This window comes from Cucumis melo, chromosome 11, assembly GCF_025177605.1.
Source record: "Cucumis melo cultivar AY chromosome 11, USDA_Cmelo_AY_1.0, whole genome shotgun sequence".
Lineage (NCBI taxonomy): Eukaryota > Viridiplantae > Streptophyta > Magnoliopsida > Cucurbitales > Cucurbitaceae > Cucumis > Cucumis melo.
The window spans coordinates 33,269,596-33,286,936 of NC_066867.1; the positions used below are offsets into that span (position 1 = coordinate 33,269,596).

A 17,341-nucleotide genomic window follows, 5' to 3' on the forward strand; every position below is an offset into this window, starting at 1 on the left:
TGAGATATTATGGGTTATTGGTTTTTTTTTTTTTTTTTTTTTTTTGAAAAAGTTGCATAGGAAAATAATTATTGGTATTAAAATGAAGCATTTTTCATTAATTATTATTCGCCTCTTTTAGTGTTGAAATTTTCTAATCAATATCTCATCTCTTGAACACTTGGACGATATACAATAAACATTACTCAATTAGTGGATCCTTAGACTCTTATCTTTACCAAAAAAAGAAAGAGAGAACCCTCTCAACACGTGTACCATTTTTCTTTTTTTTTTTTTTTTTTTTTTTTTGCATATTCATAACTGAGAAAATAGGCCAATTCATTAATACATCAACCTAAAAGATTAATTATATAGGAGGAGAGTTGTAATCTTTGAAAAGCTTGTTTGTTTGTGTGTGAGACCAAACAAACACACCCACCAAGTAGCAGACCTTCCCCCAAATGTTTGATATGATCAGCAGAAGCTATTTTGAGTATCCTTCAAGTTTTGTTTGTGTTTTGAGTATATCCTAAATTACGGCATTTATTTGACAGCGATTCATTTTTAGTTTTATATATTTGTGTACTATGGTTTGAAGAAATGAAAATGCACCGCATGGTAGAGGATTGAGTTTGATTGTTGCAGTTAGTGTTGCTAATTTTATGGTCTCTATAGATTATAATAATAATCTACGTTTTTTAAGATAAATTATTTTAGTTTTGGGTAAGAAAATAGTAAAACACAAAGTAGAAAAGAGATAAACAATATCCAAATAATGATTTTGAAGCAGTAATTATACTTTAGTTAGTTGTAGGTTATAGTTGAAAATGTAGACTATAATAATTGGAGTCTTAGACATGTAGTGAACTATAATCATGTGGCCACCGACTAGTTGGTGATCCAATACCCTCTTAAATTTCTAGTCCATTTCTAAAAGTATTTACATGTTTTAAATGTTCAGTTTAGAAAATTTAACCTAGCAAATTTTTAAAACATGGATATAAAACAATTCAAAGAAATTTATAGATCGAAAAAAGTAACATTATTTATAAGTTTAAATTCTAAAATCTAGATGGTTATGAAATGAGACTTTAAGTTAATTCTAATCTTAATTTATAATTATTTGTTAAAAAATGATTTTTCATATATTTTTCAACTAATATAATTATAATTGTCGTGGGTTAATTTGAACCAAATAAAAAAAAAGACATATTTGCATTAGAGATAATAAATTTAGAATAAAAAAGAAACGAAGGTTAGAATCACGAAAGGTTCAGAAAGGAATAGACTCAAACCATTTATATAGGGTTGAGGTTGAGCCGTGCTCAACCCCAACTCAAAGAAATCCTAAAGAAGCCCACACTAGCCCCTTCAAACAGAAAAAACCCCGTAAGACAAGAAATATGCGTTTCTCAAATCCGGATAGGATCGGAAGAAAAAAAGGTCAAGCGAAAAACTCTATAGATAGGTGATGACTTTTTTTCTACTCGATAGTTCTCTTGCCGACTTAGGCATTAAAGACATTTTTCTTCGTTTTGCAAATTCTCCTTTTCCCTTAAATCTAAATTTTCTGTTATTGTTACATGAAAGTCACGTTGAACAAAAATTGACATCAACAATAAGAATGGAAAAGAAAAATGATTTAAAGATAATAATTGATGTCTTTAATTATGGAGTAAATCATGTCCATACAACATTTTACCTAATGTAAGTGGTGGAAAGGTAGCCAACGTTCTCATGGCTAATTGATAGCTTCTCTCTCTCTCTCTCTCTTTTTTTTTTTTTTTTTAATGGTTTTGTACTATTTCGTACAATATAATTGCTACATTTCACCAAAGGAAGAAAGCAAAGTGATAGACAAAAAATCGTCCATTTAAATGTTGAAGTATTTATAAGAAACTGCCCTCTTGTCGTTTCTTTTAATTTCTTTCAAAATTATGATCTTTTAAAGATAGTTTTCGTTAATTCAAAGATTTTAGTATATAGACATATTGTATACATGTTTGTATATATATTTAATTTTTTTATGATTTTTGTGTGGATGTGATAAGTTTGAAAAAAGGGAATAAATAGATGTAAATTAGTTAGGATAGTTGAAAACGTAGTAGTGTTAGTGTCGTAACGTAAACAATATTGTACGTGTTTGTATTAGTAAGCTCGAAATAAGAGGTTTAATTACTCTCCTTTTCGGTAATACAACTAATTTATAGATATTTATATAAAATCATAGGTATGTTTTGTTCCATTCATGAGATGGACCGACAAATGGTTTATAAGCTCTCAACCGATATCAATGTATGTTAAGGAACAAAAAGTTCGTAGTTCAAATCTTTCCCTTCGTTTATATTAGAATAGTCAATGGGATGGAGGGGAAATGGAAATAATGTGAAACAATCACTACAAAATTATCACTGAAATATTGGTGGAAAGATGGGGGCATGACAGTAAGTCATCATTTGAGGCTATTTTGTGTCATCATCCTCCCTCCATTTTGCATCACTTCATTATTCTACACCTCAGTTTTGGTTAAGAATTAAGATTATATATAGACTAAAATCTAGAGATTAAACTAGGATTAGATTAAGATTTATAGAAATTGTGTAAAGATTAGAAAATACTGACACACAAATTCTGCTAAACTCTAAAAACAGTACAGAAGAAGTGAAGTAATATCTTTAATCTAATTTTTTTAAAAGTTAACTTCCCAGCAGGAGCACACCTCGATAATCATGCACCCCTTCATAGATGCACTTCTAAGGTAGTTTTCTTTGAAACGGGCTCTAGAATAATCGTTAAAGTTGGTTGTCCAAGTTGGTATTTGAAGGTGGTAGTCGTTAGAATTGGTCGTCAACGAATTCCAATCATATTTTATTTTGAGAGATTATTTTATTTTATTTTTGTAGTTAGATATGGAAGTTAATTCTTTTTTGTATGGAAACTTATTTTTAGGGATTTATTTCTAAAACATTTTCTTCTTTTTTTTTTACTTGTAAGACCAGTTGTAGTGTACTATTTTTATTAGGTTTTTTTGTAGTAATTTATAAGGGTAAGTTGGGCTGGAGTTTCATATATAACTTGGACAGATTAAATAAAGAAAATAAAATCTCTAAATACTGAAAATATTTAAAATTGAATTTGGTTCTCAAAAAGAAAAGAAACAAACCCTATCCTCCCAAAGTTAAACTCAAAATCAAGTATATAGGACATGATTTTGAAAGGTTTGTGAACATATTAAAATTCATTGACTTACAAAAGTTATTTAAATTATATTTCAAAAACTACTTCAAGGGGTTGTTCTTATACTATAAATAAATCTTAAATTTTAGTATTTTAAATTTAATTATTTTTACCGAGAGTGATTAGATAATATGACAATTTTCATAGAATATGTGAATATATTTTCAAAATTGATAGTAAAAACGTTTTAGATAATAATTTCTTAAAAAATAAAAATCAATAATAAACTAAAACTCAAGAGTAAATTTAAGATTTAGTAAGAGTAGTAAAAGTAGACAATGGTAATTAAATATATTGATCAGAAGTAAACATTTTTTCTAAAAATGATTTTGGAAGTATTAAAATTACCCTTTTCTTCCTATGCAAAATAATCACTCCAGGATGTGCAGTAAATTAAGGTTAGTAAGGACACTAAAACATCTTCAACTAGATCAGTTAACATATTCTTAATATTCTCGTTGTTTACACACCATAAATTAAATTTTAAAACAAGTACCATAACTTGTATGAATCATACTCATATGTTTGAAAACTAATACAATAAAAAATCATCCACCGAAATGAACAGTTTCTTAAAGGCCGGAGGTTTAATTTCTCATCTACAGATGTGGTTCAAAAAAGCTCTAATTAAGATATATATGTTTTTTTTTTTTTATTGATTTAAATCTTTTAAAACTCATTCCAATTTCTTTATAATTCACTTAAAAGTACATGAAAATATGTATAATTATTCTTCTAATCCTTCCCAATTAAAACTTTGTTCCCCAAAGGTAATTAATAGATAAATAAAAAAGGAAACTTACCTTTGCATATTGAGAGAGTTATTATTGTAGAGTAGACTAATTAGGTAAGTTAATGGAGATTTGAGGAGAAAAAGAAGCACATAAACAAATGAAACTTTCTTTTTTGTGAAAAAATCTAATAAAAATTACCAAAATCTGGTCAACTTTCAAACAAATATATGTCCAAAATCTTGATTAACTTTTTTTTTCCCCTATTAATTTACCCAAAATCACTGTCTAATTGATAATCAATGAGGATTCTGTTGTTCACTATGGCATCGCAAACATATGTTTCTCTATATAAACAAACCCTAACTTCTTCTTCTTCAATAATAGAGATCGACAAATATGGCTTCTTCTGCTTCTTCTTCTTCAAGTAGCATTGTTGTTTGTGCTTTGGTTGGGGTTGGAATATTTCTTGGTCACATCCATGGGTGTCTTGGAGCTGATTATGGCACAGCTTTAACAAAGTCTTTGCTGTATTATGAGGCTCAAAGATCTGGAAAATTGCCTCGTAATCAAAGAGTTAAATGGCGTGGAGATTCTGGTCTCCAAGATGGCAACGATGTTGGAGTAAGTTTTCATAATTTACTACCTTACGTTTGTGTGTTATTACATTCCACTTAAAAGGTTACCTAATTTTTTAAGTCATTTTCTTGGTATTGGTAAACATTGATCTTTCATTTAATCCAAAAAATAGGAAAAAAAACCTTAAAGTTTAGGGTTCAAATAATCACATGGTTAGTTATATCTCTATATATAGTTCGACTTTATCTTTTACTAGGTTGATTAATTAACTGTTTGGATATCCAAATGAGAAGCATGCCAAAACAAATTACAAATAAACTAAAGTTTATTAGTAACAGACCTTCTATTACTTATACTCTTATGTTCTATCATCATTAAACATTATTTGCAACGTGATTTATTAAAGATTGACAGATTTTTGCTATATTTGTAATTTTTTTAAAAATGTTAACATGATCTATTCGAGATTAACAGATTTTTGCTATATTTACAATTTTTTTAAAAAAAATATTACTATATATGCTAATATTTTGAATTTAATTGTTATATTTTGCAACTATCCCTAATTTATTATATTTTAAAATTTCATCTACATCTAGATATCTTCATTAAAAAAAAAAATTTCTATGTTTTGGATTTTCACCATCAAATTGAATCACCAATTAAACCTATTTAAAAGATATGTAATTTTTATTTGTTAATTAAATTATTTTATTTAAAGAAAAAGGAATGTTTTCATAAGATGGAGAACTCAACAAATTTGTAATATCTTTTACATAAAAGACTTTATTTTTATCTATTTTAGCTTTGATATATGAACTCAAAAGCTTTAAGTTGATATAGGTAGATTTGGTCGGAGGGTACTATGACGCCGGCGACAACGTGAAGTTCGGGTTACCGATGGCGTTCACATTGACAATGCTAGCATGGAGCGTGGTGGAGTACAAAACCCAACTTTGGGCCAAACATGAAATACACAATGCTCTAAACGCCATTAAATGGGGAATAGATTACTTGGTGAAGGCTCATCCATCGCCCGACGTGTTGTATTGTGAAGTTGGCGATGGAGGCTCAGACCATGCTTGTTGGCAGAGACCCGAAGATATGACCACACCCCGCACCGCCTACCGCCTTGACGACCAGCACCCTGGCTCCGACTTAGCTGCCGAGACCGCCGCTGCTCTTGCCGCCGCCTCTCTTGCTTTTAAACGTTTCAATCCTGCCTATTCTTCTATGCTTCTTAGCCATGCAAAGCAGGTCCTTAATATATATATATTTTTTTAAAAGGATTTTCTTAAATTTTTGTGTGTTTGACATCATCATATTCATGGTTATTATTATTGTTTGTTTTTTTTTTATTTTACGTTTATCTGTAGCTGTTTGATTTTGGTCGGAATCATCAAGGGCTTTATCAAAATAGCGTCCCGGTAGCCGGCCAATTCTATTCCAGCAGTGGATTTCAGGTAATATTTACCTAAACGTAGCTTTTGAAAATGGTAGTTAAGTACTGTAGTAGACATGCATACTTTTTATTGCTTTCTTCACATTTTTAATGGTGTGTTTGAAATAATAATAAAGGATGAATTATTGTGGGCATCTGCATGGCTTTATCGAGCAACAAACGATGAAACATACCTTAATTATTTGGGAGGCTCTGGTACTACCGGTGGAACAAGAACAATGTTCTCTTGGGATGATAAGTATGCTGGTGTTCAAATCCTTGCAGCTAAGGTATTAATGATCATTTGGGTTTTACTGAAATAAATAGGTCATGATATATAAGTCTGCTTGGATTTTAGTCTCTAGTTATTATTTTGGTATTAACTAGTGTTTGCTTTGGTGGTGGGCAGCTAGTTTTGGATGGGAAGGTTCCATCCTCAGGTTTGTGGGCAGATTTCAAGAGCCAAGGTGAGCAATTCCTTTGTTCTTGCCTTCAAAAAGGCAACTCCAATGTTCAAAAAACCCCTGCTGGCCTCCTCTGGTTCCAGCCATGGAACAACCTTCAATATGTCACCTCCGCCACCTTCCTCGCCACCGTCTACTCCGACTACTTGTCTTCCAAAGGTGTCTCGATCCAGTGCCCCGGTGGCCTTGTCCAGCCTTCTGACCTCATCTCCTTTGCTAAATCTCAGGTACATGTCTACATGACGAGGTGCAACAACCTAATTTAGAAATCTTGATGCGTTTATTAATCACCGATTTTCTATTTATTTTTCAATAAATAAAAATCATTGAAGAATGTAAATCATCTAGCTAGATGACCAATTCACTCCTTATTTGGACATTCATGATTTTTTCAGGTAGATTACATTTTGGGTTCAAATCCAAGTGGAATGAGCTACATGGTTGGCTTCGGGTCAAAGTATCCAACTCAGGTTCATCATAGAGGAGCATCTATTGTTTCGATCAAGAGGGACCCCACCCTAGTTACATGTCAAGGTGGGTTTAATTTATGGTTCAATCGTAATGCACCAAATCCAAATGTTTTACACGGAGCAGTGGTTGGAGGACCCGACCCTAACGATGCATATTGGGATTCGAGGTCCAATTTCAAGACAGCTGAACCGGCAACAATAACTCCAGCACCATTGGTCGGTGTCTTGGCTCGGTTGGCCTGATATAATGAGCCAAGAACTAGGTTGTGATTCCTCTAATAAGATCATTTAGATTGGGTTCTACGAAAAATTATTGTTGATATCGTAGAGCTAAAATTGCCTTTTCAAAGATTGTATTTGTTAGAAATGTCTTTGAAATAGAAATAAAATACCCTTCCAATTGACATTTATGCCCTCGTATTCTTTCCATGATAAAATGGTTGCAAATTAAAAAAAAAAAAAAGATTTTAAACAATTAATTCGTAAATTTGGTCTTTTAATTTTAGTGATAAACATTGGTTTGACATAAGACACTTTTTTTTTTTTTACCTATAATAGGAATTTTTTAAAAATAGGTTCATTAATTAAAAAAATATATATAGAAGGGTAAGATGAAAATTAATAATTTTAATACAAAACTTATTTTTGTTCAAACTAAATAATATAAGATTTGTGAAATTAATATGATGTGTTTCAACTTTTCACAATAGTAATTAAATCCTAATAAATTGTAAAGTATAAAAAAAAAGTAAATTAACAATGAAAAGATTATTAAAATTTATATACTAAATTGTTACAAATTTAGCGGCTGAGTCACCGCCATAAAACAAAACGGCAAAACTGAGCGACGGAGGTCGTCGGCCGGTTTTGGATGGCTGCGAGAACGACGCCGATTATTCTTCCAGCTGTTCAATTGAAAGCCACAGACTCAAATGGGGTAACTCCTTCTCGGAACTCAACCTATCTTCCTCGTCTATCAATTCCAAAGCCTTCTTGGATCGTCAGAACAGAGGTAATTCCCTCACCTATACTTCAATTTCTATTGTTTTACTCAATGTGAAAATAATTTGCCCCATTTGGCTGGCTGGTTTGTTTGTTTTCTTAAATAATCCCTTTTGGATGAATATCGTCTTCTTCTACCTTTCGTTTATCTCAAGCCCTTTTTTGTTCTCTGTTCTTGAATTCTCTTTGTGTTTATTGTCTGAAGGACATTTATTAACTGTAATTGCACGTAATCAGTGTTAATACTCTTGTTCATATCATTCCTCGACATGGGGCAATCAATTTAGCTCTTAATTGAAGTTGGGGGTGTATTTTCTGCAGCAGAAAACTTAAATTTGTGCTTCTGTTTGCTCTACTGATGAGGGATATAATTGTACCTGCTATTTGACTGAATGTGAAAGAGCAATCCTTGACTAATTTACCAAATGTTGTTTGTTCTGAAGACCGTTGGAAAATGAAAGCACATAGTAACTAGTTTATTCTTTAATGGAACTTATTTCTGTTTCCCTCAGCTCATTTTATGGTGCTGATTTCAACGATATACTTGATTGAATCATTATCGGAAATTTTGAAGTAACCCCATTTGATTACTAGTTGGTTTTTGGATTTTGGAATTATTAGCCTTATAAACACTACGGACACCCATGTTTCTATGTTTTACTTTCCAATTTCTACTAATGTTTTGAAAAACCAAGCAAAGTTTTGAAAACTAAAAAGGAGTTTTCAAAAACTTATTTTGTTTTTAGAATTCGACTAAGGAGTTAAACCTGTCACTTTGGAAAAGGTGAAAACTATGATTGAAAATTAGGGAGAAAACAAGCAAAAATTTAAAAAACAGGAGATGGAAAATGATAACTGGGACCTTAAAAGTTAGTTAAGGAAGTTAGGGTATTGGGAAAAAATGGAGGGGATGGGAGATTAAGAAGGTAGGCATTTCATGAGTGGATTAGAATTTGAAAGATATGTAAGAGGGAGGGTTCAATACCTCAAATACTTGGGGGAGTTCTGTTTAATTTCGTTATCTTTTATATAATACTCTGATAAGTAATTTTCCTATTGATATCAATGCTTTTACTACTTGGTTTCTGTTTTGTGTGTTTGGCTTTCCTACCTGCCAAATAAGATTCTTAGAAATGTTTTCATACAATCTTATTTTGAGGCTACAAATGATATGATGTAGTTTTCTTCTGTCTCCTGTACTCGTGATTATTAGGTGTATCGGTTTTGATACTTCTATGGTACTTTTATCTCGGTTCTCAAATTTGTTTTGCTAACACACAAAATGATTTACCTAATCAAACTAAGTGGCAATTGAATAAGATGTTAACGGAGGATCAAGGCTTGCTTGGGAGTAATTTTTCCCATTGCTAAAATCACTTCCATTTTAATATGATTATGTGTTGGCAATGTTGTGGATGTCGTTTTCAAAATATCTTTAAATCATTTTTACGTTATTCACTTGTGCGAGAATTTGGATCAATTGATTGACCAAGAACTATTCAAGAAAGTAACCAGTGTTTTAAATGGCGATCTTTAGTAATTCTATGATTCTGTAATCACTTTTATAACCAACCATTATAGATCTATCATTCAACATCACCTTTAATTATATAAAATCTACATTTTATAGTGTAAAACCAAACACTAATTGTTGTCATTAAACACATTGATATCACTTTTTATAGACAGTCTGATTGTAGTGTTTCCTCTCTTACTCTCCAGTCAAATGTTAGGAGAGAAAAAAGAAAGAAGCCAGATCCACCTTGTGTGATATGCAATGGAAGTGGTAGAGTTGACTGTCACCATTGTTGTGGAAGAGGTATCTCATCTTTCTCTCTCTCTCACTACAATCTCCCCCTCAGATGGCTAATTAGGACCTGTTGCATCAGAACTTTGGAGTTGAATTTGTTTGTTCTATCCCTTTAAGTAACATGTCCTTATTTTCTAAAACTAGGGAGGACAAATTTTGTTCACTTAGAAATGCTTCCGAAAGGGGAATGGCCAAAATGGTACGAGTGTTTGTGATATTTCCTTTCTCCTCCTACTCATAACTTCGTAAATGTTCTTTCTTTTCACATCACCAAAACTTGGTATCAAATAAGCTATCCGTCAATTACTATTGCAGGTGTAGGACTTGTGGCGGGAGTGGTCTCGGCTACTGCTCCCGTTGCCTTGGGACGGGAGAGTATCGATATATTATGGGGTTCCAATTCATGAAGATGGAGAATAATGAAAGTAAGGATCCTAAAAAGTACAATGATCAAACAAAGCAACATCCCGGAAGTGCAAATCCAGAAATTTGAGACAAGTTTACAATGGTGTGACACTAAAATACTAATTCAAACTGATGAATTCCTGTTTAGTTTAAAAAAAAAAAGTTGTAATATAGTTGGGGTATATGATAAACTTTTGCCCCTGTTTTAGGATGATTTTTTAGTTAATAATTTTGTAATTGTCCAGACGTGGTTGTGACTCAAATCTATTTTTATGGTCATTTGGAAAGTATCAATTCCAAAAAAAATTCTTTTTTCCTTTTTCTTTTTCCTTGCCATTTTTTTTTTTGGTATAGTAAGTATGAAAGATTCGTGTTACATATCTCCTAGTTGTCTCCTAGTTGTTTTGATTGTAAGAGAACTCCTAGAAATTTAAATCTCCAACATAGGTAGGTATCATTGTGTTTGAACTTATCCCACCAAAGTTACTTTTTAACATTTCCACTTTATCTCAATCACCCCACTAGACCATAGATGTTGCACTTGGTACCATACATAAGACTCCCATGATCAGATTTTGAGAGGAAAAGAAAAAGTTCAAATTATGAAACTTCTGACTTAAGACAGTTTGAATTCATGATCTTGAAAGATTCCAAACTATCGCAAATCTTAAAAGCTGAGGCCACCACTTGGAGGATCTACACCTCCAATCGTCTGTCATAAGTGAATTATTTTTTCATGACAGAAAGCTCCAAACAGTGTAAGTGCGAGTCAGCTTGTGCAGACCTTAATGAATCTCACAAACAACTCATTTTGTCCTACGGTACTTATATAGCGTGAAAACTTGTGGGATATAAATTTATAGGTTGTTACCTTGGAACGAACTTAATTCGAGTTCTTAATTAAACTCTTTTTTTTTTTCTTTTTATAAAGAAACAATTCATTGATAAATGAACAAAGCTATATTTCACATCGTCAATTGGTAACTAAAGAAGATAAGTTATAATCAGTAAAAAGAATTGATTCCAAAATCCTATCAAAAGAAGAAAAAGAATACAAATGAATTTTTAGCAATAAGTTAATCCATGATGGTTAATTGAAAGTGATTTTAGCCCTACCAAAATCCTTCCCTTAAAAGGAGATTCAATTGAAAGGGCCAGTTTCAAAGATAAGATGATCAGGAAACAGATAGTGTGAACTTAATTTTTCTTGAATGTATATAAACTGCCAAAAACTTATTGCCAAAATTCTTGATGGCAGGTTATGACAACAACAGTATATCTATACAGCAAAAAGGACCAAGTGACTTGTAGTCAGTCTACAAATGAGTAGAGATCAAAGGGCTGAGTAATACTTGTAAGATTTGAGAGATAGAAGAATCCTGCAATTGTAGAGGCATCCATAACAATGACTGAGTCTGGCTCTGGGCGGTGGGTCATGAAGAAACTCCATAAGGCAGAAGTGCTGCAGCCACAATTCTACCTTCCTCATTTAGGATATTATATGTTGATGCTGCATTTCTCTGCAAATAACAAAGCTTTGTTAAGAATAAACGTGCCAACTTGAACATAGGTGAACTGGTCTATACATATACTCTCGACCTCCCCAAGGTCTAAGGTTAAAGGTTAAGTGAAAAGTACTTGTACAAGAAGAGAAAGCCCCCTTCCCAAGTAGAGTGCATAATTCTGTCCTATATCTGAAGTACCCTCATTTTTCAAATATTAAATATGGACTAGGTTTGTAGTGTACGGAAATACATAGGATATGAAGAGAATTGCTGGACATGGATGAACTGCCTTGAGAGAAAGAGAGAGTGCAGATAACTACTTGATCTACAGTAACAAATTGTCCATCGTGTCAAAAACTGGTTAAATTTAGACAAAATGAGTCCATTCGGGATTCCAAACAGCCCACTATTCAAACTAGCAAGTCCCCGGCCAGATGATCATTGTAATTGGTAATTTACTCAACGGCAGCGCACTTGTTTCTTTCTTAAGCAAAAGTTGACATATGTGGGCACTAAAGATAGTTCTTGAACAGTTGAACTCAACTCTGTTCTCAAATATCACCTATAATTCAAATCACTCTATTTCCACTACAACATCACGTGGGTTAGTTTTTTCTTTTTTCTTTTTATTAGTGAAGGAACATGTGGTTTTTAATATCTTACACTAAAAAGTCTTTAATACCCATCTGATCAAGGGATTGCAAGGAAAAGAGGATGTTACTGGTGCATTGATGACACATTAATTCATCTTATCAGAAACTAGACAATACAGTAACCCACTACAATCTCTTTTGACAAGGCTACTATGGTTGGTGGATGTTTCCGCACCTATCTCTTATCCTAAACAAAGAATATACTGTTTCCCACCAATAGTCACAGACTCGTAAGATAGCTCAAAATCTTGATTTTCAGATGCATGAAAAGTAATTACCTTATAGATCAAGACAAATTCGACTACAGAACAAGCAACATAATTTCAAACAAAAAGTACCGTGTCTACAGCTTCCAACTTCATGCCAGTGGAACGAATGAACTGCCTCAATTCAGGATTTACTGGTTCAGTATATCTCCCACAGCCAAGTACTAGAATTTCTGACATTGACGAAGATTAAAAAAAAAAAGCTTAAAATTAAGAAAATTAATCAGTTGACAGTAGAAATCAACAAAAATGTGCTTGCACAGAGCAAATATGAACAATACACAGCACTAAGATGATGACGGAATTGCTCGAAAATAAACAGAATATTTGGTTTACAGGCCAGCTTATGCATTCAACTTTAAATGGAGGTAACCTGTCATGTCAGATTCTAGAAGAATGCCTAAGAAAGGAAACTGTATACCTTATTGACAGAAATGTACACTTGACATCCTCAAGATAGCTGATTTTGATATATCTCATCTCAGAATCAGAGAAAGAATAAAGAAACCAGAGTTCAGGTCTTGGGTAATTCATTCAATGGCTGAAAAGTGCAAATCTTTCACATATTCGAGAAGCTGTTAATTGATAAATATTACAAGTCCACTCTGATTGTGTTATTCCTCCCTTTCTCGATAACAAATCTACAAATTCTAGATTCATTCTCCCATCTCCTCTATAACATATTACAAGTCCCTTACAACATTAGCGCTGATATAAATATCTCATTTGGTCCTCTTCCCTCTTCTAGCATAATCAAAATATATGGAGGGTAGACTTCCTTATCAGCCGAAAGAGAGAGAAGGAAGAAAAAAACGAGAAAGAGAGAAGAAAAAAGAAATCCTCATTATCTTCCTGTTTAAAAACTTAAGATACGTCTACTACATTTTCAACTAGGTACATGAGTCAAATTCTCCAAAATCTAATTATTTAAACAGCAAAGCTAAGGCATGGTTGTTGTATTGTAAGATACTTCAAAGAAACAAATAGGCCACAACCTGCACTATCTCACAGGACATCCTCGACTAAGGCAGACGTGAAAATCTTACCCTACATGTTACAGTATTGAAAGAAGAAGGAAACGAATGATAAAGTTGAAGTCTTGTTCATGCTCAGGCACAGAAAAACTAGACCAAGAACTTTACTCATCCACAGTCACCTCGACTAATCTCATTGGACAATACAACTTATCATATAAAATATGGAAATCAATTGCCAAGGAAACTCACAGACGTCCTTATAGAAACGTGAAATCTAGGTAACTCTAGACACTCGTACTTAAACTACTTCAAGAATGTCCAATATTTCAACCCATTTTCCGAACACAACAACAGATTTTACCTGGAATAGGGCGCACAATCTGGAAGATAGATAAGCTGCAAAAAAATACATTTCAATCACCAAAAAGAATGAAGGAAGTAAATAAAGTTTTGCAAGTTAAGAAATAAGAAATGCAAAGCAAACCTGTCAGGCGTAATTTCCGAAAATTTCTTAGGACTCCAAGACATCAACAAGTTCCCAACGCAAAGCAAGCTGCCCTCATAATCCACTCCATTCACAGTGAACCCCGTCTCAGTATACCTTAAAGCCCCGCATAAATGAATCAAGGATATCAAATTGAGGAAAGAAATCGATGCAAGAGACAAAAAGGGGAAGTTAGGGCAGTACCGTTGAAAACGAAGCTGATCTTTAGGGACATTGTCGATGAGATTGATCTGATCGTAAAGTGAAAATGCGCGTCTCAACGACGGCAGAGGCTGGCTGAAACCAGGCTTCCGGCGATCGTTTTTAAGGGTTCTAATCAGACTAGGCAGCGTCGCCACCGCTTTCTGCCTTGCCGCCATTTTTCTCAGGCGCCGTGTCTCCGTCCCGGAGTTTCGCCCCCAAATCCCTTTTTCTCTTTTAGTTTTCTTGTTTAGGACATGAACTTTGATATAATTGCATTTGTGACCCCAAGTTAACCTATAGATTTGTCGTTTGCAATTTTTGTTATTTTTAATATTTTTTTTCATCGTAATAAAAAGAAATATTTTCAAAAACATAACAAACCAACCAATATTTTTTAAAAATATTTTAAGTTTTTTCTTTCATTCCATTTTCTTTTTCTGTCATTTTTCAAATTATTATTTAGTTAAATATCGAAAAAATCTAAACGATTGTGTATGTAAAAAATTCATTTGACTAAAACATTTTTCGTATTTTTAATGTTATATTTTTTAAAAGACCTTTAATAAAAAAAAATTAGCACTATTAGATAAGTTAAGTGATAATTATCTTGATTAGGATTTTATCAACCATCGGAGATGAGAATTTGAACACATTTAACTTAATATATAAAAGAAATATAAAAGTTAATTTGGTTGTCTTAATTATTTAATTGGATCGGTAGCATAAATATGTTATATGTGATGGTGAAGGTACACATGAAGATATAATAAAACATATAGTACATTCCAAGTAGCTAAAATCCTTAATATGTGATGTTACAACGCAAAGATCTATAAGTGGAATAATAATAATAATAATAATGTGGTGAGAGGATGAAGATGGAAGATGGAAGATGTGAAGAATGGAGATGAAGGTGAAGGGAGGGTTCTAAACCATATATACCCAATCTAATATTTTTGTGTTTGTTACCAACAAATAAAAGAAAAAGTTGATGGTTAGGAATGAGTGTATATAAAGATATATATCTAAAGACATTATGATAGTTTCTTAGAACAAAGTTTTAAGATTGGATAGGATATGTATTGTCCTTTGCTTTGCTTCACTCTCTTTTAAGGACCCATTGTCTTTTCTTTTCCTATATTCTTCTCTCTCTCTCTATCTCTCTTTTTAATTTGTATAGATTTGTTTTTCTTTTCTGGGCAATAATGCTATTTTCAATTTTAGACTAATAAGTAGAGTATGAATATTTGTAAATATAATTTTACCATGAAAAGGAGTGTATATAAATGTCAATTTATAGTGTATTTAGGAGGTTTTTTATTTTTATTTTTATTTTCATGGTATTTTTTAGTGTACCAAAGTCTTGAACTTTGTATAAATTAGCCATTATAATATTCATTAACAAGTAGTTTTGAAAATTAAAGCATATAATTGTTTTGAGTTTTCTAAAGTTTGGGGTTTTTTTTTCCTTTCAATTTTGTTATTGTTTAAATGTTTCTATGTTTTATATTTGTAAGAATTTGTCAAAAACAATAGAATAAATAAAAGTTCTATTCTTTTTAATAAATTTGTCTTGAAAGCTCTTACATAATTATTAATTATTAAGTGTATAACAAAAATTTATACATAGATTTAATTATAATCGAACAATATAATTGTTTACTTATATATAAATATATGGTACAAAATTATAAAACAATAAGATTATAAAACACAAGAATTTACGTACAAAATTCATTACCATGCAAAAAATTTTACAATCACAAAGAATAATCATTTTTATTCTAATTACAATTACACTCTCTCAAATTTTTGTGTACCGCTCACTTAATTCTTTGGTCTAATTTAAAAACATAGATTTAATTATATATATTATAGTCGAGGGACCGTTTAAACAAGTTAGGTTAAATCGATGGATTAAAATGTAATGAAATTAATTATAAGTTTCAATTATAATATAATAACATCCCCACATACTATTCTTCAAATCTATTTGAGTATGACGAGACCATCAAATATAAAATAATTCTCAACCATGAATCTTTTAATTTCAATCACACTTGAACTTTTATTAACAACTTTAGATATGCTCTATTAATTCTACTTTACATATATGAGGCCTAGAGTGTGTTTTCTCAATAAATCTCTTTTTCTCTTTTAATAATGGATATGACATATATATATATATATATATATCATGATATTAATTATTGCTAAAATTCACTAGCTTAGAAATTTCTTTTTTCTCTCCACCTTACAAAGTTGAGAACACATGTTACTTATAGAGACAAGTTATAAAATGATTTTGAGGATATAATGCAATGATATAGGAATAATCATTTTCAAGCTTCTTGGTCACAATTAAATGACTTATTATTATTGGTATATAAATCAATTGAAAATTTATATGTGCAAAAGAAAAAAGAAAAATAGAGTTCTCTTTTATGATTTGAAATCAACTCTCTCTTTCTAATTTGGAAAAGAGCAATATATATTAAGTATAGTCTATATGTTATACTTTACACATATCACATTTTAATTGAATGAAAGCTAGGGAGAGTTATTACACATACATTATATAACAATATTAAACATGTCAAAAAATAAATTGATCACATGACATAATCTTTACTCCATTCTTAATTTTAAATTAATTAAAATAGTTCACTTTTCTAAATGAGAAAATGAATTATTACACAACCTAATTAATATGCTTTAATTTGTATTAAACGACAAAGAGTTCAAAAGGTTGCTTTAATTAATGTGAGTTTGATTTAGGGTTTTATTAGTTTGATTTATAATATCAAATTCGTTTTGTTTTTAGATTTCATTTTCCTTCTATCCTTCGTATCATTTTAACTTTTCAAAAAAACTCTTTTTTTTTATATTATTAATTTTTATTCAAAAGCAGTTTTAGTATAAAAAAGAGTTACTTCAAAAAAAAAAATGGAATAAACGTTGTATTAAAATTTAGTCTACATGTGGATATTTCATTATATTATAGAAAAAATCCACAAAACAAATTATTCTACAATAAAATATTAACAATATAAAAATGATATAAATATTAGACAAGATAACAAGTTTAAAAATCATAAAAAATTTAGAAAAATTATGGTGGATAACCAAAAAAA

At 31.3% G+C, this 17,341-nt stretch overlaps 3 protein-coding genes across 4 annotated transcripts; 2 read left to right on the forward strand and 1 right to left on the reverse strand.

The window, feature by feature from the left end:
• Positions 1 to 4,346: 4,346 nt before the first annotated feature.
• Positions 4,347 to 7,169, forward strand: LOC103499085 (endoglucanase 13-like). Its single transcript, XM_051079302.1, has 6 exons — positions 4,347 to 4,575; positions 5,374 to 5,783; positions 5,903 to 5,989; positions 6,105 to 6,257; positions 6,377 to 6,658; positions 6,827 to 7,169. The coding sequence occupies exons 1-6, from the start codon at positions 4,347 to 4,349 to the stop codon at positions 7,142 to 7,144; spliced, it is 1,479 nt and encodes a 492-aa protein (XP_050935259.1). The 3' UTR covers positions 7,145 to 7,169.
• Positions 7,170 to 7,667: 498 nt separating this feature from the next.
• Positions 7,668 to 10,434, forward strand: LOC103498991 (uncharacterized). The gene is made up of 4 exons (XM_008461847.3): positions 7,668 to 7,913; positions 9,626 to 9,722; positions 9,858 to 9,912; positions 10,029 to 10,434. The coding sequence occupies exons 1-4, from the start codon at positions 7,773 to 7,775 to the stop codon at positions 10,204 to 10,206; spliced, it is 471 nt and encodes a 156-aa protein (XP_008460069.1). The 5' UTR covers positions 7,668 to 7,772; the 3' UTR covers positions 10,207 to 10,434.
• An 876-nt stretch (positions 10,435 to 11,310) lies between these two features.
• LOC103498992 (uncharacterized) lies at positions 11,311 to 15,126 on the reverse strand. Of its 2 annotated transcripts, XM_008461848.3 has the most exons (5): positions 14,208 to 15,126; positions 14,004 to 14,120; positions 13,881 to 13,915; positions 12,615 to 12,715; positions 11,311 to 11,638 (listed from the first exon to the last, which is right to left on the reverse strand). In XM_008461848.3, exons 1-5 carry the CDS (start codon positions 14,579 to 14,581, stop codon positions 11,552 to 11,554), a joined length of 714 nt encoding a protein of 237 aa, XP_008460070.2. In that variant the 5' UTR covers positions 14,582 to 15,126; the 3' UTR covers positions 11,311 to 11,551. The 2 variants fall into 2 exon arrangements, with proteins under 2 accessions (XP_008460070.2, XP_050948068.1); XM_051092111.1 differs by having other exon boundaries at positions 11,311 to 12,715; positions 14,208 to 14,468.
• Between the last annotated feature and the right edge of the window lie 2,215 nt (positions 15,127 to 17,341).

Coding starts and splice junctions, on each gene's coding strand:
- LOC103499085 (XM_051079302.1), top strand. CDS start 4,347: ATGGCTTCTTCTGCTTCTTCTTCTTCAAGTAGCATTGTTGTTTGTGCT. Junction 5,990..6,104: donor ATTCCAGCAGTGGATTTCAG/GTAATATTTACC, acceptor ATAATAATAAAG/GATGAATTATTGTGGGCATC. Junction 6,258..6,376: donor TTCAAATCCTTGCAGCTAAG/GTATTAATGATC, acceptor GGTGGTGGGCAG/CTAGTTTTGGATGGGAAGGT.
- LOC103498991 (XM_008461847.3), top strand. CDS start 7,773: ATGGCTGCGAGAACGACGCCGATTATTCTTCCAGCTGTTCAATTGAAA. Junction 9,723..9,857: donor TCACCATTGTTGTGGAAGAG/GTATCTCATCTT, acceptor TTCTAAAACTAG/GGAGGACAAATTTTGTTCAC. Junction 9,913..10,028: donor AAAGGGGAATGGCCAAAATG/GTACGAGTGTTT, acceptor TTACTATTGCAG/GTGTAGGACTTGTGGCGGGA.
- LOC103498992 (XM_008461848.3), bottom strand. CDS start 14,581: ATGTTTTTGAAAATATTTCTTTTTATTACGATGAAAAAAAATATTAAA. Junction 13,916..14,003: donor TCGGAAATTACGCCTGACAG/GTTTGCTTTGCA, acceptor ATTTTTTTGCAG/CTTATCTATCTTCCAGATTG. Junction 11,639..12,614: donor AGTTGGAAGCTGTAGACACG/GTACTTTTTGTT, acceptor TGTTATTTGCAG/AGAAATGCAGCATCAACATA.